The sequence below is a fragment of the Nothoprocta perdicaria genome, unplaced genomic scaffold (assembly GCF_003342845.1).
Source record: "Nothoprocta perdicaria isolate Ctin4 unplaced genomic scaffold, notPer1 scaffold_391, whole genome shotgun sequence".
Taxonomy (NCBI): Eukaryota; Metazoa; Chordata; class Aves; order Tinamiformes; family Tinamidae; genus Nothoprocta; species Nothoprocta perdicaria.
The window spans coordinates 204,738-227,325 of record NW_020455634.1 but is presented as its reverse complement, the minus strand read 5'-3'; the positions used below and the strand labels follow the sequence as shown (position 1 = coordinate 227,325).

The 22,588-nt window shown below is 45.7% G+C and overlaps 2 protein-coding genes across 2 annotated transcripts; one reads left to right on the top strand and one right to left on the bottom strand.

Moving 5' to 3' along the window:
* Positions 1–958: 958 nt before the first annotated feature.
* MIS18A (MIS18 kinetochore protein A) lies at positions 959–3,853 on the bottom strand. Its single transcript, XM_026044950.1, has 5 exons — positions 3,607–3,853; positions 3,472–3,538; positions 3,004–3,126; positions 2,365–2,458; positions 959–1,658 (listed from the first exon to the last, which is right to left on the bottom strand). Exons 1-5 carry the CDS (start codon positions 3,851–3,853, stop codon positions 1,578–1,580), a joined length of 612 nt encoding a protein of 203 aa, XP_025900735.1. The 3' UTR covers positions 959–1,577.
* Positions 3,854–4,764: 911 nt separating this feature from the next.
* Positions 4,765–17,984, top strand: MRAP (melanocortin 2 receptor accessory protein). The gene is made up of 3 exons (XM_026044948.1): positions 4,765–4,976; positions 9,418–9,517; positions 16,596–17,984. Exons 1-3 carry the CDS (start codon positions 4,871–4,873, stop codon positions 16,750–16,752), a joined length of 363 nt encoding a protein of 120 aa, XP_025900733.1. The 5' UTR covers positions 4,765–4,870; the 3' UTR covers positions 16,753–17,984.
* The last annotated feature ends 4,604 nt before the right edge of the window (positions 17,985–22,588 follow it).

Genomic DNA, 22,588 nt, shown 5'->3' with positions numbered 1-22,588 from the left:
AGGAAATGCCGCTTGAAAACTAACCAGCTCTCCTGGGCCCCTCTTCCTTCTAGAGCCCTAGCCCATGGGATCTTTCCCAGCAGGAAACGAGAATGCATGTGGAAGCTCTATCAAGGTAGGTAGCAGGTAGCAAAGCTCTCCCCATCAGAGATGTGAGCAAGAAGGCAACAAAAACAAAACAGCACACATATAAAACATTTACACCTTTCTCTATYCTTTCTTCTTTAGAAGACAGATTWAAAAAAGTCCAGATGCAGCCTATTACTTTGTCAAAATCTTTGGTCAGACGATTTGAGGGGATAAATATTTCAAGAGTAGACGTAGCAATCATAATGCTCCACCCTCCTCACACAGTTACACTAATTAAACATATATCAAAACTTCAATATAGCTAGAGAAAGGAGGTAGGCCTATCCAGCCATCAACTACCAGCATTTCCAATGAGAATGCAAGTCAAGTTTCCAGTGGAAAGCACCACCCGCTTTAATTAAAGAGTAAGAAAGAGTTAATGGATCTTGTATGTGTACATTTTTAGATGCTGTGAAGTCCATATCACACAGCAGCACACAGAGGCAAACTGAGTGAAAAAAAAAGTATCTGCAGCAGTCAGTGTCTAGCTTGATTGGAAATATTGGGGTGTTTTAATTATGTGAAACAGGCTAAGAAAATGATCAACATGGGCCAAAATAGATGCTAACCAGTGAAAAGGAGAAGGCAAACAGGAGATTTGAGATTTTCTTTTTCCTCCTTTCTTTCTTAAGCAGTACCTACCACCAGGGGCAAGAAGAGGTGTTCATTTCAGACAAAACTTAAGAATGCAAAGTGGTAAATTGAGTAGTGCTGGGTGACAGAAGAAACCCTTCTTGAAATGATTCTTCTCTTAGACCATTACTATTTTCTTTATTTTATTGAAAAAAAAATCATTTGGAAGACATACACCTAGAAAACCCTCATAGTTAAACAAATACAGATTAGAATATCCAAGTTATTTAACTGAGGTATCTCCATCAAAACAAAATGCCCTAACAGGCCTTCTTGGCTTATGTTTGGAGATAGTTTAAACGTACACTAAGCTCTGCTTAAAGGTGTGCAGCCAGCAATCTTATTTATATAACAGAGCTTCAAGAGGAGGACACTTCTTTTACAACCACTATGATTTTAGCTTTGAGCGGGCAGGAAGCAATTACTATCTTGCTCCTGTCTAGAGGCACAAGTGAAGCAATGTCTGAAGAAAAGATTGCCGGAGAAGATTGTGAGGAAGTCATGGCAGAGTTTTTACTTTCACATATGAAAATTTGAATATTTGTATATCAACAARGAGTCCACATGAAGTAGTAAAAAAAAGCAAAAAAAAAAAAAAAAGGACAAACTTTTTCTTTCTGGAGGAATCTTTTATCCGAGGAAAAGAATTTGTCTGTGTCAAAGACTTCCAGCCAGCATTGCCCTATTGCAGCATGAACTAGGTGAATCTCAGCTCTCCGCAGGGCTTTCTCAAGGTCCCTGTAGACTGCAGAGGATTACAAGTGCAATATTCACATACATCATTCCCAACAGCTGAATTCACCTACAGAAGTTTTTCAGACATTATTATGCAGAGAAGCAAAACTTGATTCAACAACAGTCAATCTTGCCTCCAGTGCCTTTAATATGGTGTCTGCCTATAAAGGAAAGATGGAAAGACACTTGGTAAGAAATAGACCTTTACAAAACAAAGCAAAGATGTCAATAAGTACTAGAAGCTAATCAGGTGTTATCAATCCTATTTAACTCTTTTCCCACTGCCTTCACAGTCTAGAGGTTTAGTTGATTTCAGTATGATCTCTCAGCACTCTCTAGAATCCATGCCAGTCACCCTCACACTTTGAGGGGTCAATTCCAGACATTCAGCTTCTGCTACACAACCAGGCTTTGAAAGCTGACGCTTATTGGATGTACTCCCAGCTCTTCCCACTTTTACAGAAGAGAGCAACCAGTCACATTTATGAGACTATTAGGCAATGGATCAATTAAAAAAAATCCACAGGAAGTCAATCTGCATGCAAGATAGGCTTCTACAAAAGTAGATTTCCTGAAAGTAAATTAAAAAACCTGGAGAAGCAAAGCAAAGCTACAGGGGGCAAGCTATTCTGACTACAGACAGAAAGAAATGGGAACCAAATTGTATTTAACAGACAGKAAAAAAATTACAATTATGTAAGTTGCTGAGAAACTTAGCTAATGCACAATACTAACAGCATGAAGGGTCACAGCGCACAGTAAAAATGCAGAGTCTGACAAACTATAGCTTGCTTTGAAGAAACTATTTACAGATATGAAAACTTCAGACCTCACGTACACAGTGAGCAACACTAGGTGAAATCTTACCCTTTCCAGGGCCTCTTCCAAGACAGCTCGACTCTCGAGCGTTATGGGCTCCTCATCAGTAAGGGCTTGTTTTTCTGAGGATCCTAGAATGTAACTGATACGCTAGAGTTTAGATTGTGCACTTTGCACTCTGAAGACAAACACAGAAATGTAATAATTATAACCTCATTGTGGAGAGTAGTGGCAGAGTAACAAGCTACCAATGCAGGAACATGACTAAGCAACAAGAATCTATACTTAGTGACCTTGCAAAAAAAAATGTAAGATGAAATGAGAGCAACTCATTTAAGAGAGTARCAGAACTACTAAGACTGCATTGCTGTATAACAGTTGGTCTCCAACAATAGTCATCAATTCTGATGCTACAGGATAAAGTGAAAAGTTATTCCAACACAGAAAAGGTTGCACTAGCTGGAAGAAATAGCTGTCATCATTACTGCTCAGATGATATAGAAACAGAAATATCTTTCATTTTAGCACTGTGATGTTAGCAGCAGTAACACAGAGAACTGTCCTGGAAATAGGGATAAGCACCTCTGGATATTCCATAAATACCAAAAGTAGTGTCCATCAAACAACAGCTAGAGAAACCAATCTAAAGCAAAACAAAGGCCCCCCACAGCACCCAGCTACCTTTACCTTTCTATYGATTCAATACTGAAGCAGAACATATCCCTCTTGTAGTCGAGATGCTTCGGCGTGCACCTGTAGATGCTGCCCAGCACCATGGAGCAGCCAGCACACGTCAGCGTCTCAACCATGCTGCAAGAGAGACACACCAGATTTATTTGGGGGCAGGRAAAGAGGCGGGAGGGAAGGAGGGTTCTCCCATCACCTCTTTCAGAGATGGTAGGATCATCCACCTGTGATTGTCAGGGTTTACTCTCAAATTCCCCAACGTGGTTGGCGGTAATTATTATGGCCTAGCCTGCACTGGGCTAGGGCAGGTCCTCGTGGGGACCATGTCGGCCGGGCCAACAGGTAAACCCGCCCCSGCAGCAGGGCTGCTCCAGGCCCCTTGCAGGGCTGCTCCCGGCCCCCCTCGACCCGCAGGCAAACCCGCGGGCCCGGCAGGGCCGCCCCGGGCCGCCCCGCAGCCGGCCTCACCATCCGCACTCGCCGGGCCGCTTGGAGACCTTCTGCTCCGTGTCCACGGCGACGCTGGCGGAGGCACCTGCGGGGGGAGAGGGCTCAGCGCGGCGGGCGGCGGCCGGGGCGGCGGCGGCGGCCGGGGACACGCACTGCGCAGCAGGATGCAGCCGCCCTCCTCGTCGTTGGCCGCCCAGCTGAGCGTGTCGCCCACGGGCCGCTTGCAGCCGGCGCACAGGAACACCATGGGCAGCAGCTCCTCGTCCGCCTCGGGGCCCGAGCCGCCGCCGCCGCGGGCTGCTGCTGCCGCCGCCTCCTGCGCGCCCTCCGCCTCCAGCAGCGACAGCGACGAGTCGGGCCCGGCCGCGGCGCCGAGCGGCGCGAACAGCGCGCCCGCCATGGCGCCTTCAAGCGGCGCGCGCCGGAAGCGGCAGTGACGCCGCCCCGCGGCCGTTGGCCCCGCCCCGCGGCCGTTGGCGCCGCTAACGGTCGCGGCGCCTCCGCCGCCATTGCTGGTGTYGGGGAGGGTAGCTTGTCCTGCTGTGCTTGGGCTCAGCGCACGTCGAGAGGCGCGTGAGGAGGCGCCTGGAAGCGCTCGTGAGGGAAGGGAGAAGGGAAATAAAAGCTCAGCGCGGGTTTTGGAGGCGCCTGGTTTTAACTGGCCGTTGGTATTGCTCCAAGTGATGCCCCAGTGTGCCCTGCAGTGCAGCAGGGCCTGGCCAGGGTGAGCAGCAGAGATATGTTCTAGCCCCGGGGAAATAGCCTGTAGGCTTTAGGGCTGCAGTAAAAAGAATCTGTTGCTCTTTAAAAACAAGAAATCTTGTGTGCATGCCCGTGCCGAGGTACTTGCAGTGCTGCAGGACGAAGGCACTGGGCAGCTCAGTGCRTTCGAGCCTGCACCTTGTCTCAGAAGCTGCTTTTTCATCCATTGCTTTGGGGGGGGGGGAGCAGCCGAATGAAAAAGTACAAGGCAAAACCTATGCTTACTTCAATACGAGCCTTATTTCTGGAGAATCTTAGCAATTCTTGTCAGGTTTTTCTATGTGTTACTGGAAACACAGAAAACTTAGCCCAGCTGCTTGCTGCAGGTCCTGAGTATGCTTCATTGCTGCTAGTTTCTCGGAGGCTGGGATGCAGCTGGCCCGTGTCCATGCCACCCTTACTTTATTTTATATCCATCTCAGTTTAAATATGCCGAGGAGTAGCTYAATTGCCCACCGGGAATAGAGGATTGCATCTAAATGCTCCTGCTAATGCTCGTTTCTGCTAACTGTTTTTTTTRTTACCAAGGCAGTCCTTGAGCTGCAGGGTGATTTACACAGGCATCAGTTATGCAACCTCTTTCTGAGGGCGCTGAAGTACGATGAAACAAAGTAGTTGGTTGGAGTCCTGARCTGCTTTGAAATGCCCTCCTGAAATGGCTAACAGAACAAACGCTTCCGAGTATTTCTGGTCTTACGAATATTACTGGGATTACATAGACCCAATTCCAGTAGATGGAAGGAAGTTGAAGGTTAATAAATGTAAGTATTGCAGAGTGGTAGGTGCTGATCTACCCCAGGAAAACGTTGCGTGTTCTCTCTGAGTTTGTTTTCTTTGTAACGGATGCCATGCTGGTTTGTGTGGTTTGTGTGGATGAGTGTCTGCCTTCCAAGCTGCATTAATCAATGTTTGAGTAGCAATTTCTACAAACACTGAAGCTCTTTGGTTTATCGTATGGTATTTCAGACTGCTGACATGAACTCCTGTTTAGAGGACGGGTTTCTTTTTAACCATTTGCTAAGGGGAAATCTACTGACACGCAAATCAGTGGTTTGGGGGGCTGCTTATCTACATGAAGACAGAGTGAACAGATCTGATCTGCAGACTACAGTGTTTTCCCTCTGGGAACGCAAGGCTTATGCCAGAACTGAGTTAAACACAGTTAAGGCTTTGATAAAGGAATAACTCTATGCTTTCACCAAAATGAAAACATATACTATTACTTTTCTTCCTTTGGGCTTTTATTTGGCATCCATCTGTAAGTAATCCTATTGAGTTTCGTACGACAACAAAAAATAGCCTATGAGAAAAGCTATGATTTAGTGCTCCTGAAGTGTAAGACAACCTAATCATATACATTACCTCCAAACTGCATTATGGTCATGGAAGCAAACTGCTGATCCTKAAAGTTTATTTTCGGTGGATGTGAAATAACATTCCCCAAAGGCAGCCGCGTTAGCAGCGCACGTGACTGCCGATTCCCTTGCGTGCCTGGTTTTACACAACGAGCTGTGTCTTTTTATGCTTACTCATCAGGGAAAGCAAATTGCTATGTGGTTTTGATAAGGTAAAATGGCAGCTCATGCCACAAGGGATTAGTGTAAGCCCAGGTACTTGGGCATCCCATTTCTATGTGGCCTCCAAACTTGGGAGCCCCGGGCACCATGCTGCAGAAAAGGCAGTGTAATATCCCCCCTCTTCCATGTGTAAAATCCTGCTCCCAAATTCTGACTAGAGCAGCCTACGGTGCTGTTGGGAACAGGCAGGTTTGGAGTAGCTTTGCACTGCTTCTCTGGTGGTCTTCAGTTTAAGGATGCCTGGGCAGATAGTTGCCCCAAAGCTCACGAGGGGAACCCTGAACTGCCGCGTTAAACCACCTGGCTTTGCGCAAGCCCCGCTCAGGAATCTGACCTTTTCTTCCCATTAATAGCATCTTTCTGACATTTGCCTTCCCAGATATCCAGCAGGGGTGGAGTTTGTGGTAAAGCGTTTCTTTCCATGGCCATTWATAGGATTATAGGATATTTCTACCCTGCTGCCTTTTTTTTTTCTTCTTTTTTTTTTCCGCTTGTAGAAATCATATTGCAGTGAGATGATGTTCCCTCTCTGTTAAATTTAATTGAAATTTGCTAATTCTTCCAGGCAGGAAATTCCCACACGCACGTGAGCACATGCACGCAAMGTGATCTCATAAGCCTCGTTTCCCTAAGAAAGCAGAGTAAACCACTCTGCTATTGATTTTTTCTGTATTTCCTCTCTTTTTCCTCCCTAAAGAAGGAGAGGTCTGCCTTCTTTCAGACCTTTTTATATTCCAAAGAGGTGACTTAGATGATCACACTTTGTGTTTACACACCTGATTTGCTTCTCCAGCAACTTTAGCTTGTTTATCCGCTAGAGAAGGAGCGGGAGCCTCAAAGGTACAAAATATCCACCAGTTCCTTGCTGTGGGTGGCTGGATAGAGGAGGAAGCGCAAAGACCTTTGCTGGCAAAAGGGCTGTGGGGTGAGAACATCCTCTGTTAGACAAAGAAACCGCCCTTGGGCTCAGCTTTGGGAAACAGATCTGCAGGAAGCAGCTTCTGTGCTTCAGCTGCTCATCTGCCAGGCAAAGAGCAACTACAAAGGTACCAGAGCAGGGTTCAGGATGTATGTTTTTTTCCTCTCAGCAGGATAATGTTATGGCAATCTGCATTCCCTTGGGTTGCAGTTCATGTAACGTATCTCTAGGCAGCTTCTTAAAACAGAGTTCTGCTCCATGATTTATGTCCTTAGGAAAAAAACACATTGGTAATATTCAATTCTCAGCTTAAAATATTGGGCTTGATTTTCTGATAATCAGGAAAATAAAACTTTTTTTGTTCTTCATATAAAAATAGACATTTTTTCCATGTCAGTAATCAAGGAGGAATGGAGGCTGCATCATCTTAGTACATTTATTCTTTCTTCTCCAAAGATGGAGAGAACAGAGATTTCAAGTTATAAGGAAAACACCAAGGGAATTAATTCTGTAGTTGGTTAGTTTGTTTACGTGCTTTAAATACAAAGACTAGTCAGGCAAATGATTTACTTTGTAGATTTTCCTGTATTTACATAAAATGTATATTCCCATACTTTCAAAAGGCACTGTTACTGTCTCCTTGGGCTTGGAGCTATGTAAACAAAGTAGGCTCAGCAAGTCCTTGCCCTGGATGGGCTGAAGATGAAATGTGATAATTTCCCGTCAGATAAGGGCTTAGATAGCCACAAACATTCGGGTTTGGCAAAGTGTTTGTTGTCTCCAGCGGTAAAACTTGACGTTGCAGAGACTCTTTGCAGGGTGAGTGCAAAAGGGCTTCAGCTTTTGCTTTGGTGCATTGCTGGCTCAGCCCAAATAAAACACACAGAAAAACCTGGGATGGAATTGGAGCCCCCTAATTCAGCTTCTTGCTGATTTTTTKTGTGTGTGTGTGTTTTGTATAATGTTAAAGCAGGGACCCAAATCTCTGCACTTTCGTTCTGTTATGTGGCCTGTCCCTGAACTGTTGTAAGACTCTGTTCTTATCATGAAAATGAATCTAAATGCGACCRCAAAGTTATAGTCTTGCTTTGCATTAACCGCATTGTGCAGCTCCATCCATTTTGTATAAAAATAATAACAAGGTTGGCCCATGAACTAATAGGCAATTTAATAAAACACATGTACATGCACGCGTGCGCACACACACACACACACAAGAGGTGTCTATAAAATTCAGCAATAGAAGTTTTTTTTTACAGAGAGAGATTGTTAAAATATGTTATCTCAGTTAAAATATAAAATATATACATATTATTTGTAAGACCTTAAAAATATCCGGGGAGTTTCTGTTTATCCTCAGGAGCTCAGACTCCTCCTGAGATGCGGAGCAGTTCTGATTAGCTTCTGTGAATCCTATGAATTATATTAAAGTTCCTCTTAAAATATAAACCAAAATGACCTTGATGGGGAATATATATRTAAAAATGCAGACTCTTTCACCCTRTCTGTGAGGCTTTGAGTACTTCAAAACTTGGAGCTTTTCAGATTATCCTTGGATCGTAAATAGCCTTTTTTTTTTTCTTACAGAAGTCCTCTAATCCTTCCTTGAGGACTCRGGACTGGCCAGTAGCCGCCAGTCCCTTTTTCCCATAATAATTCTGTGATGGATGAGTCAGAACAGTGGCTCTCTCATGCTAATTTATCATCCTCTGCATTGAAGCTCAGTAAAAACTTAATTTAACAGAGGCAGAATAAAATAAGCTGATTTTCCAGCAGTCACTTTGCACGTTCCGTTGCTCAGGAGCCCATCCAAAACAGCTTCCTGATAAGACTCCCACTGGGTCAGTTCTAATTTTAGGTTTAAAAGGAACTAGAGTAATTCCCCTTCATCTCTTTGTGGCTCTGATGACAACACGTTCTGAACTTCTTCACAAAGAAATACCTAATCAAACATATTGGACGTGTTTCAAAGAACACTGGTGTTTTTTTGTCCTTTGAGATAGAAGATTTATTTTCTCTTAGTCAGTATTTGCCTCTGGAGTCATTGACCCTTCTTTTTCCCCTCAGTCGAAGTGAGTAGCTGGTTATGAATCCCGGGTGTTCCTAAGCCTACGTCCTGCGCAGCGCCCAGTCTTTTTAAGGCCTTAGCTGGGGAGCACATCAGTACCTACATCCTGGGGAGCAGGACTGTTGGAGCAACTGGGGCGGGAAAAGAAGTGCTCCAAGAGTAGATTTTCCTCCTTAAAAGCGTCATCAGATCCCTCCTAGAGTCCATGCGTGGTTGTAGTTACACACTTGAGAGCAGGATCTGGCTGATAGACTGAGTAGTAACATTTTAGTCCTCCTGAGTACTGCACTGCTCACCCAATGCCCCGTGACTTTGTGAGAGGAACTGTGTTAACTACAAAGAAATGCTGAAAACCCTCCTAAATGCACTATACCCCCTTCTGAATGCACGCATGGTGCCAGTCACAGTCACACCTGCTGGCTTYCCTTGTTCCAAACTCTCATGCAACCCTGGCCATGCACTGTTACCAGGCGCTGCTATGAGCCTGTTTAACGACTTGCTGCTCAGGTTCCTCCCTCTCAAGAGTTTAGTTAAATTGAATCAATTAAATGACATAGTTCTTAGAAATCACTAGATATACGTGTGTGTTTTATGTTTCCTGTGTTGCCAATAACAGAATTATTGTGTTGTGCTCACAGATACTATCGTCATAGCCTTTTGGGTTGGGCTTGCTGCATTTGTGATGTTTCTCTTCCTTATTTTGCTTTATATGTCCCGCTCCGGATCGACACCAATCAAGTAAGTACCGCCAGGGAGAAAGTAAGTATAGATCAGCATTTTAAAATGGTCTGCATGGAGTTGTTCATTCCTTGCTTCAGGTGATCCACTGATTACACAGAGCTTTCACAAGAGCACACAGACAYGACACTGCTTATTTTACTATTTAATGTGAGTGCCTCTCAGTCCACTGCTATTCATTGCCTGTATCAATCAGCTGGATAAAACACAAATTCCTCACTGCTGCAATTTGCCCATCACGGGAAGGTGGCGGAAGAGCAAAGCAGAGGGGCTGTCAGAGCAGGCTGGGGACAAACAACTTGCCTTCTCATTCCGGCAGCTTTCGAGGTCGTGTGTTACGGAACTAAGATGTTATAGGGGAGTACAGCTTGTAAATCACTTTTAAGAAGGAAAGGGGAATTACGGTGGTGGGAAAGAGGAACCTGAGCTCCCAGAGCTGTTCTCTAGTCCTTGATCTTAAGAGGAGGCTTGCTAGTGAGATTACAAAGGTGGCATGTGTGGCATTTCTTAGATCACTCCAAAAATACTATACTTACCTGAGGATGCCCACCTTAAAAGGGGGTTAGAGGAAACTGAGAAAAACAGGGAAACACATTCTACAGCAAGAAAAATAAATCAGTTTGGTTCTCAAGGAGGAGTGATTGAAAAATTCTCATTATGAACTATTTTCACCTTTAGATCACTGCTATTTAATTGAAGAGTCCCATTAAAATACTCACAGGGTAAAGTATCATCCATTTTAAGATGCAATAATGGGAAAACAATGCTACTCACGTGCAGATCATCTATTTTAAATGAGGGTAATAAATAAGTGGAATGATTTAAAGTTGTATATTAAATTGGTTATGACAAAGTCTTTGCTACTCAATGCCTCAACGTCTATATCACGTGTATGTGATCCCAGAAATCCCAAACTGACATGGTAGATTCCACTGGCCGTTTTTACAGCTCTGCTTGGCAAAACAGTGGAGCACCCTCCAGGGCAGAAATGTGGAGCACACGGTGTATTTGGGCAGCTGGTTCCCACCTGAAATCTCCGTGACTGAAAAGGCCGGGGCGTCAATACCTCGCTGTGACAGGGATGCCCCAGTTTTCCACGAGATGCCAGGCCCTGTCCTGCAGCTGCAGTGGATGCAGCCGGTGCCCACGGCGYAGGGCACCCGCTCGCTGAATGGGATCGTACGCCGAAGCCAGCCTGTGATTTTGAACTTTGTTAAGGACAGGTTTCTGTTTGCAGCTTTTTACATTCAGTTTGCTTTGTTTGCTGCTAGTTTCTTTGGCAAATAACTTTTGTGCAAACAAGGATGGGTTTGCCCGCTGCTTCTCCTAGTCTGAGCAAGATGCCRAGAAATCAGCTCAGCAAATTAGGCAGGGGTTCAAGATTAGGTCATGAACAAGCAGAGGCAAATGAGAATAACATGGCAGGAAAAGGGAGCACGAATAGTCTTATTTGTTGGCACCCTAAGGCCTCTGGCATGCTAACAAAAGGTAACAACAACAATAAAAAGCAACTTGCCTAAATATACCACAAAGCAGGAGGCAAGCTAATAATGCCAGAAATGCATGAAAAAGGACATACAATTACAGAGTAGCAGAAGCAAGTTGCCGTTAATTTACTGTGCATAAAGAACTGGCAGGAGAAGCCTATAGGCAGAAAAATCTCAATGTGTGAAAGACTTCACACGATTAAATGTTAGATTTTTTAATTTCTCTATCACGTTTCTGAGAGTGGAATCTTCGTCTTTAAAATATCCATATTCATTCCCAATATTATGTCCAGTCTCACCCATCTGAAGAGCTGTGGTGACCAAGGGAAATCTCGAGATGTTTTTTGAAAAGCCCAGGAACTGCTAATGGAAAGCGGGTTTGAAATCATTGTGCCTGTCATTATACTAGACTTGAAACRTGCTGTTAGAAATTTTAGGATTGAAAAGACTACTAAGCCCTTAAAAATGGCTCTTTTTGATTGAGTTCCATTTATTTTTTATCTTTCTGCGCTAATTTGACTTCTCCCACTCTGAAAAATAAAATACAGTGGGTTGCCTGAAAGAAATTCTTCTGGTTCACTCCCACCACATTCCCCAGTATCTTCTTTTTATGTAATCCTTTCATTACCAGTGGCATGGAGTTTGCCTAATTTCTCTTTTGAATTCTCCTTTCTTTTTCCCTGTCATAATTCCAACACCTTTACCCATCAAACATATAAAACACGTCTCAGGTCAGGGCTGGGGAACTTCTACCTTCACTGCTGTTCCTGTGCTCACCAACCTCTCTGTTGAGCTCAGCTCAGGGCCTGCAAGGCAGCGTGTGTCGCTCCAGCCTGCTCATCTGCCCGCTGAAACCAGAGTGCTCCCTCCTTCGGCTCCTCCRCAGTTGGCTGTCAAGCATTCCCACTCTCCACACATCGGCTGGATCTACCGCCAGCTGGATCTCTGTAGGGCCCTTGAAGGCCGTACAGTTTGGTCTTGTATAWCACGCAGTGATTACATCTCCTCCACTGTGCATATCAAGATTTGGGCAAGGCCATGACATCTACCCTGGTAGAGGCTGGTGTTTTTTTACAGAATCACAGACTCACAGAATGGTTGAGGTTGGAAGGGACCTCTAGAGATGACCTAGTCCAACCCCCTGCTCCAGCAGGGACACCCAGAGCACGGGGCACAGGGCGGCATCCAGGTGGGTTTGGAAGATCTCCAGAGAAGGAGACACAACATCCTGGGCAGCCTGTGCCAGTGCTAGTTATAGCTCTATATCCATATAGAAAAGAAGCTGGCATCAAAGCCCCCTGAATGCCATATGCCACATCTGGATGTGCATATGCTGCAGCATAGTTCCTAAGCTCTGAGAGCTTGCCCGGACCTGAAGCCATGATCAGATTGCTACTCAATATTCTCTGTCCTACAAAGTCATTTGCTGCCGATCTGATGAGAAAGGTCAGGAGGAGAGGGCTGATGCCTCCAAGAAGGTTGCAGCAAAGAATCCAAGTGCTGATCCCTTTGGTAACTCTTATGAAATTGCTACCGAAAGAAAAAATGTTTTGGGGAGCAGGGCCAGTTACTTCATACTCATTATCACAACAAAGAAGTGGTTGATTCCAGGGTTAGTGGCTGAAGGCCATTCCTGCTGAAAGCTAAAACCTTCTGCCACGGGAGCCAGCAATGTTCCTTCCTAGACCTCCCAAATGGAGATTCCCGTGTCCTGACTAGAAGCCTGTGCATTCCTGACAGCCATGACTGAGACTGCTGTGAGGCCCTATAAAATCTTCTGGCAATTACTTGCCTGCCAGACATAATATTAAAAAAAGAAGAAAAAGAGCCAGCTACTCAGGGAGTTGGAAAGTCTGCAATTCTCAACCCTTATCCACATTTCTTGCTGCCATAGTAGCCTCAGAGAAGGAATCAGTCAAATGACTTCTGGACTCCTTGGTAGCATATTGAGCTGTTCTGACTCCAGARAGCTTTCTGGCAATAGGAAAATGATTCAATGTTTAGATATTTCTTCTCCCTAGTACCATCAAATTTTACCCAATATTTCTGGGACATATAGTAACATGTGGTTTCAGGATAACACTTGCCAGAGCTGGAGGTGTGYGAGTTGGCTTTAAAAGGTCTGTTGTGTAGTGAGCCATCTTCTCAGTTTGCAGGTAAGAGCTTTTTTCGTGGCCAGACTGTACAATGTTCATGTGCCCTTCCAATTTTCTGGCTCCATCCAAATGAATCACAGCAGTTGCTTCATTCCTGGAACTGGGGAGCCTATTTGGATATTTGACAGCTCAGGGTTTTTGATTCCTAGAAAAACACAACAATATGTTTCACAATATCTTAGCTCTCACATGACAGCAGACAGTCTTCAGAGGGATTTTTTTGGTGGTGGTTCCTTTTTGGTTTACCTTCAACAACCGTCCCCAAAAGCAGTTAATTGGATACTCCAGGAATGAGTTTCTCTTTTTGCAGATGCCAGGAAGAAGTGTCAGCTCTCTTTGCTTGGGCATGCTACCTTGTCTTTGGGGAGAGGAAGATCTTGGTAGTAGTATAGTAAGGAGACCAGCATCAGAGCTACTTTCCTGAGGAAGCAGACCATGTTCTCAGGCAGCTCTTCTTGTTCCCTGCTTTCTCCAGAGTTCTCTATCACAGTAGACTCTTTCCTGGAATGAAAGGAATTTGTCTAAGTTCAGTTGATATATTCAACCRTGAACTCTAGCAACTACCTCCCACTAGTGGTGATCATGGATTCTTACACTSAGGTATCTTGATGTTCTTGAAGGGGAAGGCTATATAACTTGGAAGGAACCCAGCTTCCCAGAAGGATTTAAATCTGAAGCTCAGGAAGGGCACTTGGAGGAACAGTGTTTGAGCTCTGCATGGCTTGACTGCAAAGATCACAGCAACACCCCTGAGACGGCAGAGACTTTACAGCTCGTGTCCCGTAGGCAGTGTTCCTGGGACATCCCAATTGTATGTATATCCCTTGTTTGATTTCTGAATTTAATCTCAAACAGCAGGTATGCTCTTCTTAAGACTTGATTTCAAGGGATAAAGCTGTCTTTCACACCTCCACCATTAGGAGACCTTTTTCTTCATATGTCGACAGAACCAGGTCCTTTTCACAGGAGCAGCGCTCAGACCCAGAGCAGCAGAGGCTGTTAAAGAGGCTGGGAACAGTCAAAGGCTCAAAGCCTGTCAAAGACTTCAGTCACCATCAGAGCTCAAATTATAGCGGCTTCACAGAAAAGTGTTCTCACTCCTGACATCTAAAGGGTGGCCAAGGGCAACAAGAGCTGCAGCTTTTGGCAGGCTTTGATGTGACAGTACAGTGATGCTGAAGTTGCTCAGAGACTACTGATCAAGTGAAAACTGGTTAAGCTGAGTTTCTGCACCGGAGAGGAAACTGATACACCCACACACTGAACATGAGGTGAGARCACGAGGACCTCTGCAGTGGTGCTCGGAGAAACACTCCAAGAAACCCTTGGAGAAAGAAGCCAGGAGGGACCAGGCAAACACATGTCCAGGGTGGGCTGTGCAGTCGCCTCTGCGTCTTAGTTCCTGGGAAAGGGACCATCAGGGTTGAGACTCTATCCGCTGCTTTCTCTGCTCCTGCCCTTTCTCTTTTGAAATCTAAAATTATGGGGGGTTTGTTTTCAAAATAGTTAAATAGTTTCTAATGTCATAAAAAAGACTTCCTATGTAACAGGCACCAGAGCGATATTTWCAAATGACACGCACACTTCCATTTGTGAAACAGCTCTTGAGCAATGCATTCAGTGTCCTATCAATGAGCATATTATCAAATCAAACATTTTCTCCTCAGAAGGTACAGAACATCCAGTCCAGGCAGTCCTCAGACAATGTAAAAACAGGGCAGCTCACTCTCAAGAGACATAAACCCCAGAAAACTGATGTTCTAGAGGAGATTTGAGAGTGCTGCCCAGTGAGGGCGGCCAACATCTGCCCAGGTCCTGTCCCTCTGCAGAGGAGAACAAGTTCATTTTATTATTTTGGTCAGTACTTCTCATTGCTGTGCCTTGCCCTTGCATCTTGGTTTAGTTAATAAGTTTTAATAAAAACAGGACTAAACATATATTTGCATTAGAAAAGATATAGGCTACTCATAAATGAAAAGAAGAGAGGACTAAGTTGGCGATGCCAAAGAAGTGATTGCTATGGACAGATCAAATCGCGATAAACATCATAGGATATTTTGGAATCACAGTACCATGTGCTCCAGACTTTAAAAGAYCACATGTCTGCCTCCACAATCAACAAATTCAAAATATGAACTCTGCTTTTTTTTTTATTTGTTGACATCTCAACCCTTCCTGTGCTACAAGGAAAAACATTCTCAGTCCACTCTATTAAGGGAGAGTATAGTTCATAAAAAATCTGCAGTTCTCAACATTAGTGCCAGGGGTGAAGCTTTACAATGCGTTTTGTGTGAGCAGGTCCATCTTACCTGGCTCCTCTTCCTTGTCTCACTGTATCTTTCCCTGTAAATTTTGTTCACAGCAATATCTCACACATACTTCCAGATGAAATACTCCATACTCCCTGATTCCATATTCCCTGGTGGAAACGCTGAACAGTATCAGGCAGCTGTGGAGCTCTCCTGGAAGCATTCATAGCCAATGGTCATTCTCCAGCTACACTCTGAGATTCACAGTTATTTTTAAAGAAAACAGAACTGCATTAAGTCAAAACCCTTACTGCAATGTCATGTACATATATGCAGCCACCTTTGTCAGCCGAGAAGTGGAATGCCCCAAAAGAATGAAATCAGGCTTGTTTCACCATACCTGTTGTTCCCTAAAATGAACTGTCTGGAATTACTTTTTGTCTGTCCTTTGAAACTTTTGTCAGCTATATCTTATCTGAGTTTTCCCATGATTTTTTTCCTGGAACTGAGGTCCGTTCCACTGGCTGAGGGCAGCTCTTTGYACGCTGGCACTTAGCCCTCTTCCAGTGTTGTAGAGTTTCCCAGCTACTCTGAGGATGGTTAAAAATTAACACGGGTTGGCCAGAGGTCTCCTCAGGCGGTGTTCAGGTCTCTGGGATGCRTGTTCTCCAGCCCTGCTGGTTTAAAAATACTGATTGCTAGCTGGTGCTGGTTAGTTCTTGCCCCAGGTTCAGGTAGCTTTGCCCGCTTTAGACCCACATCACTCCTATCCTCCTTCTCTCCCCCAGGACCATCCATGAAAGCGCCCTTCACTCCCACTATACAGCAAGTCAAAGSAAAGCATCCAGTTTTCCCTTTAAAATCCCAACTAAAGAACTGTGATGAGGACTGAACTAAGGGTCCCAACTGGGAGGGTGATGAGAGGGGCATCAAATCTGGTCCGTAGTTCAAARTGTTTCTATTGGTTATACCCCTTTGTGAAGCAAAAGCTTGATACTCATGGTTGATAAAGAGGACAGATGTCAGACTCATGCTGAATTTGGTGCATTTTGTTGTTAGGACAACCAGCTTCTATATATTTTTTTTTAAACTTTAAGAAGTTGCCTGCTTATGAAGCTGCTGTCATCTGTCTTCCACATGGAGATCCCCCAATAATGGTACGTTTTTTTCTTTCCACGCATTGCAGACAGGTGTTTGCAAGGAGACAGGCAGAAGAAAGCAGCTCCAATGGTGAACAGCCTCACTGCGATGACCACAGTAGCCCAGACTCAGATTTGATTGCTCCCGAAACACCGAACGCCCTTTCAGGGCAAACTGGCATTCATGGAAGTATCTCAGCCTGAGTTAAAATTGGAACTGATTAAAAATAAACAGCAGTGCAGTTCTCCTGACTACAGAGAAAGGATCGATATTGTGACCACCTATTAAACACTGAGGCTTGTGACCACCTATTAAACACTGAGGCTACAAAGCAGAATTATTTCAGAAAAGAAGAAAATTTTCTTTCAAAGGCCAGAATTAAAAGCCCCAGACACATAAAAGGAAATCCTAACAGTCATATTTGAGCAACACTGCTGGAATTGCCATATTAGAAGAGCAATTTACTTCTCGATAATATTGTCTGCAAAATTCCTCTCTGGTTTAAAATCCAGGCTCAGACTCGCCTCTCTCAGTTATGCCCTGTACAGTGAGTACTGCCATTGAGTGGTTCTCATTTGCACCCATTGCCTAGAGCAGATTTACTTTCTGCAGCAGAAAGTGGAGAAATTCCAGTTACGCCCAAGTGCTGTTCTGCTTTGCTTCCCTGAGGGTCCCGGCGTCCTCAGAGGTGTCTCTGCAGACCCACAGTTTTCACTGCATTTCCTTACTATAAGAGAAAACAATACCCTGCTGATTATACTGKATGGGTAGCATAACCAGTATTGTCTATACATCACGAGAGCTGCTGTATCGAGAGCCATTTATTCCTAGCTCTGTCCTCAGGTCGCGCTCTCAAGGTCAGCTACATCTTCCTGACATCCCACTGACTGCAAAACAAACAACGATGGCAGTGCAACACCAGCCATCAACCTTTGCTTTCAGAAGAGTTACCTCTTTCTTCCCTAGCTTACAGCTCCGYCTGTCTTCCCTAGCTTAATGCTCAGCCCAGAATGTGCTTTTTTATTTATTTTCCTATGGCAAAACCACATGTGGCTTACTTAAAACTCACTAAAACTCAGTTCAGCTAGAACAGCCTTTAAGTGCTAATGGAAGCACTGATTATCTCAAATGTGTCAGTGAATGAAGTCAATAGCTTTTCCTACTGCCAGGAAATACAGGGTTTTGCTAGTAGTAGTCAATCATCCTTAGCTATCACTTGGAAATGGTAGGTGGAAAAGGAACTTAGTAATATTGAATATTCTTGAAATGGTATCTGCCAGTTATCCAGGCATTCGAGAGAGAAAAGCRTGTTTGTCATCCCCTGTATGAAAGGGAGATGCTGTCAAAAGCTCAAAAGCCTCACGGCATTGCTGCCCGAGTGCTTGCTTTGGGCTGGGGCTCAGAACCAGCCTCTGGGCAGTTTGGGGGCGGGATGGAGAGAGGACCTGCTCCGTCCGGCCGCTTGGAGCAGCCCAGAAGAGCCCCCTGCGCCCCCTCCTCGCCCAGGGCCCTCCCCCATGGCCAGCGCCCCTCGCCCGTGGAGCGCCACCAAACCCGGCAGGGCAGACCAAGGTCCACACAGGACCCAGAGCTTCGGAAACCACAGGGCTGGGGCTGCAGAGTCTGCGAAGTGACGGTTGTTGGTGCCAGGAATGAAAGCCTACCGAGATTGCAGGGTCAGACTGTCACGGGCCGGTGGGGAAAACGAGGGAAGGCTGCAGGAACCACAGAGGCAACGTGGACAGAAATATATCAAAGAACTAACATTTCCCATTAGCCAACTCAGGTGGCCACACCAGWCTTCCCCTTCCCTCAGAAACACTGGAGCTGAGGTATCACCCACAAGAGACATAAACCAACCTTCATGGCAAATTCCTGACTGTGTTCAGCTAAACAATGAATCTCTGCTGCTTTCAAAAGGGTGAGAATTTTTCCCTCATTGGCACCATTGGTCCTACTGCAAGTGGCATCTCCCTGTAGCCCCAGTGGAAGAGCCCTGAAGAGAGCCTGAAGGAGACCTGGTCCTTGGCTCATCCTCTGCCCTGAGGCTACAGCAACGGCGCTTCGGTCATTTCTGTTGTGCTTCTCCACCTTCCTCTAAAACAGAGCTGCATGGCTGGCTCCAGCTCTATCACCTCATTTCAAGGTCTTCTTTTCCACAAAACCACTAATGTTCTTTTATCAGTTGCATTAGAACATGATTCAAAGCACATAGCTACTGAAAATACTTTTTATTTATTTCCTTTTAAATTTATCTTGAACTGTTCGCAAGAGCTTGGGAATCAAAAAAAAATTATTATTGCGATTTGTTAAAGACAAAACAGAGAAAATAACTTGCAGGCAAAACAAGCCAACCGTGGAGAGTGTTCAGCATGAAGTCTATAAATAGTAATAAATAATGCTCARAATACCAGCCTGTCTTATAATGTCTAACTCGGGAGGAAGGCAACGTGGGGAGTCGGAGTTTTCCCCCTTGCTGCTTCCCTGTGTAAGGGAAGCTTGAAGGCGTTTCCAGCACTGCTCCCGGTGGGTGCTGCTGGGCCCTCCCTCCAGACTCCCCCGCTAAGACGCCCTGACCCTTCCCCCTGTCGCCTCTGGGCTTCGCGGTCGGCCCAACTGCTGCCAAGCGCCAGCCCAAGCAGCACAGGCAGCTGGTTCCAAGGCAGAAGCTTCCACGGCCTCCAGAGACCTTTCCCCACCGCCACTGCCTCCTTCTGCTGGGTTAGGTTAGATGTTAGGAACAATTTCTACACGGAAAGAGTGGTGAGGGATTGAACAGGCTGTCTGTGCTCCTTCAACGGGGAAGTGGTAGAGTCACTGTCCCAGGCTGTGTTCAAGAAAACGAGTAGATGAGCCTCACAGTCACAGACCCAGCCTCACSATCACAGGCTCAGCCTCACAGTCACAGGCCCTGGTCATTATGGAGGACTTCAACCACCTTGATATCTGCTGGGACAATCACACAGTCAGGAACAGACCGTTCAGGAGGTTCCTGCAGAACATTGCAGGTAACTTCTTGATGCAGGTGGTTGAGGAGCCAACAAGGGGAGGGGCGCTGCKAGACYTGATACTAACAAACAGAGAGAGTCTAGTGKGAAATGTGAGGGCTGGGGGCAGTCTTGGCTGCAGTGACCACGAGATGTTGGAATTCACAATCCCGCGAGGAAGAAGCTGGGCAAGAAGTGGGATTGAGACCCTGGGCTTTAGGAGAGCCAACTTTGACCTCTTCAGGGAGCTCCTTGGAGGAACCTTCTGGGTCAGGGTCCTRGAAAGAAAGGGAGTCTAGGAGAGTTGGCTAACATTCAAGCACCACTTCCTCCAAGCTCAGGATTGGTGCTTTCCTACAAGAAAGAAGTCTARCAAGTGGGGCAGGAGACCTGCGTGGAGAAAAAGAGCACATCCACAACGTGGAAGAAGGGCCAGGCCACATGGGAAGAACATAGGCAYGGTGTCAGAGAGTGCAGGGATGCAACGAGGAAGGCCATGGCCTGTCTGGAATTAGCGTTAGCAAGGGATGTCAGGGACAACTGGAAGGGCTTCTATAAATATGTCAGCAGCAAGAGGAAGACTATGGAAAATCAGTTAGYCCGCTGCTGAATGGGGAGAGGGCCTTGGAGAYGGAGGATGCTGAGAAGGCAGAGTTACTAAATGCCTTCTTGCTTCAGTCTTTACTGCTAAGGCTGGTCCCCATGAATGACAGAGCTCAGATAAAGGAGAGAGAAATGGGAGAGAGGGAGACCTTCCACTGGTTGAGGAGGGCTGGAATAGGGATTATTTAGGCAAGCTGGCCACCCATAAATCTATGGGCCYRGATGGGATACACCTAAGAATGCTGAGGGAACTGGCAGGGGTTATTGCTAAGTCGCTCTCYATCATCTTTGAGAGGTCCTGGAGAGCAGGGGAGGTGCCCRAGGACTGGAAGAAACCAACGTCACTGCAGTCTTCAAAAAGGGCAGGAGGGAGGAGCTAGGAAAGTACAGGCTGGCCAGCCTCACCTCCGTCCCTGGGAAGGTGATGGAGCAGCTCATCCTARAGAGCATCTCTAGGCATGSCAAGGAGRAGGAGGTGACCAAGAGTAGCCAGCAAGGATTCACGAAGGGGGAGTCATGTCTGAYGAAACCTGACAGCCTTCTGTAACAGGATAACTAGCTGGATGGATGAGGGGAGAGCTGTGGATGCCACCCTGTGCCCCATGCTCTAGGTGTCCCTGCTGGAGCAGGAGTCTCTAGCAGGACTGGATGATCTCTAGAGGTCCCTTCCAGCCTCAACCATTCTGTGACTGAGGGACGTGGTTTAGCAGGAATGGGGGTKATTGGTTTCTAGTTGGACTCAGATTATCTTGAAGGTCTTTTCCAACCAAACTGACTCTGTGATTCTATAATGGCGCTGCTGCACCGCGTCCTGTGTCCTTGTATGAGCCCCAGCAGCTACTGCTATGGACTCAAAACTGAGTACATTCTGTGCAAACAAGAACATATGTATAGGCTTTTGGCTATCGACTCCACTGATGTTTGGGGAGCTACAAGAAGAAGGTTTCAAAAGGTCAGTCCCCACGGTGGCTTCTGTGAGGGCCGGCGGCCAGGCCCACCGCAGAGCTCTCAGGAGCTGGAGCCRTGCAGCATCGAGTAACCTGTACTAAATCATGAAACTTCTGCTTTCAAAACACAAGCCCATACATGGGGCATGTTTTGCATTTCTCAATCCTCTCTACAATTTACCATATCTCAGACTTACAGTCATGGCTCTCCATCTATGTAAATTATTAAAATGCATTGCTAGTATGTTGGCAGCAATTCACACACACAAATCATCCATGGTTTTTAAAGATATTTGGCCATTATTTCCAGAAGTGCTTCATAACRATCATTTAATTGCCCTGTAACTAGAATATATTGATGCTCACAGAGGCAGTGAGATTAAATCTTAAAGTTCCTACATGCAGAGCTACATTTGCTCAACTGCTAAACACACTTGAGCTGATAGGACAGGCTATCAGCACTACCAGCTTACTTGTATTATTAATTTTTCTGTTTCCAAAACTGCCATAAAAAAAGAGGGAAGAAGTGTCTGTGAACAATCCTCTCCATCCCTGAACACTTTGATAATGGTGATGTTGAGAGATAATAATAAAACATTAAAAGCAAAGGAGAAAACACCCAMTGATAGGTCTTTTGGAGTATTTAAAGCCATCAGAAACCATAATTTAAGCATGCGGAGCCGATGTTTGTGGGGCCCCTGCAGGGAGAGGTGGCCAGCAGGCGCCACTAGCCCTGCTGCMCTCAGCCACCTCCTGGGCTTTCCAACCCGCGGCACCCTGTATCGCGTCTAAATACCGCCGCCACCTGCCCTGTTTCTAACAGGGACAAAACTGCATTCGGAAGTCACCCTTTCCATGCACAGGAGGAGGTTTCGCGGTACGCAAGAGGCTCTCGGAGCCCACGCGCTTCAGCGTGCGCCCTGGCATCCGCTGCCCTSCTCCCAGAAATGGATCTCACTGGTGAACCGCTCGCCCTTCCATCCTGTCGAGCTTCAGCACACAGGTTCTGCACCTACAACCTCCAAAAATAGGTGGCTTGTTAACTGAGTGTTGCCAAAGGGCATGTGGAAGGGCACAGGTGCACAAGGTGCCCCCTTGAGAACGGTCTGGGCTTGCAGGGTGCTCTGCAGTCTCCCGCAGCTGGGTGGTGGCATTTAGGCTTTATTTTCTGTTAACTGAAGAGTGGATTTAAGCATTTCTGCTTTACAGTCTCCCCRTTGTTTGAAGCATCTCTTTTATTCTCATTTCTTCTATCCTCTCAAGCAAATCATACTATAAACCACTGGTTGGACACGACCAGGTTCCTCAAGACACCTGAACGTGTCTTTCTTTCCMTATGGCCACGAGCACTTCCTTGTCCTGGCAGCTGATCTGACTTTCTCTCCCTTTTGCTCTCTCAGGCCATTGTCCTCTTTATTTGTCTTAATTAGATAAATTAGCTTTTTCACTACAAAGAAACTTTTCTGGTATGTCACACTCTGGGGCTTTTATTACCACTATTA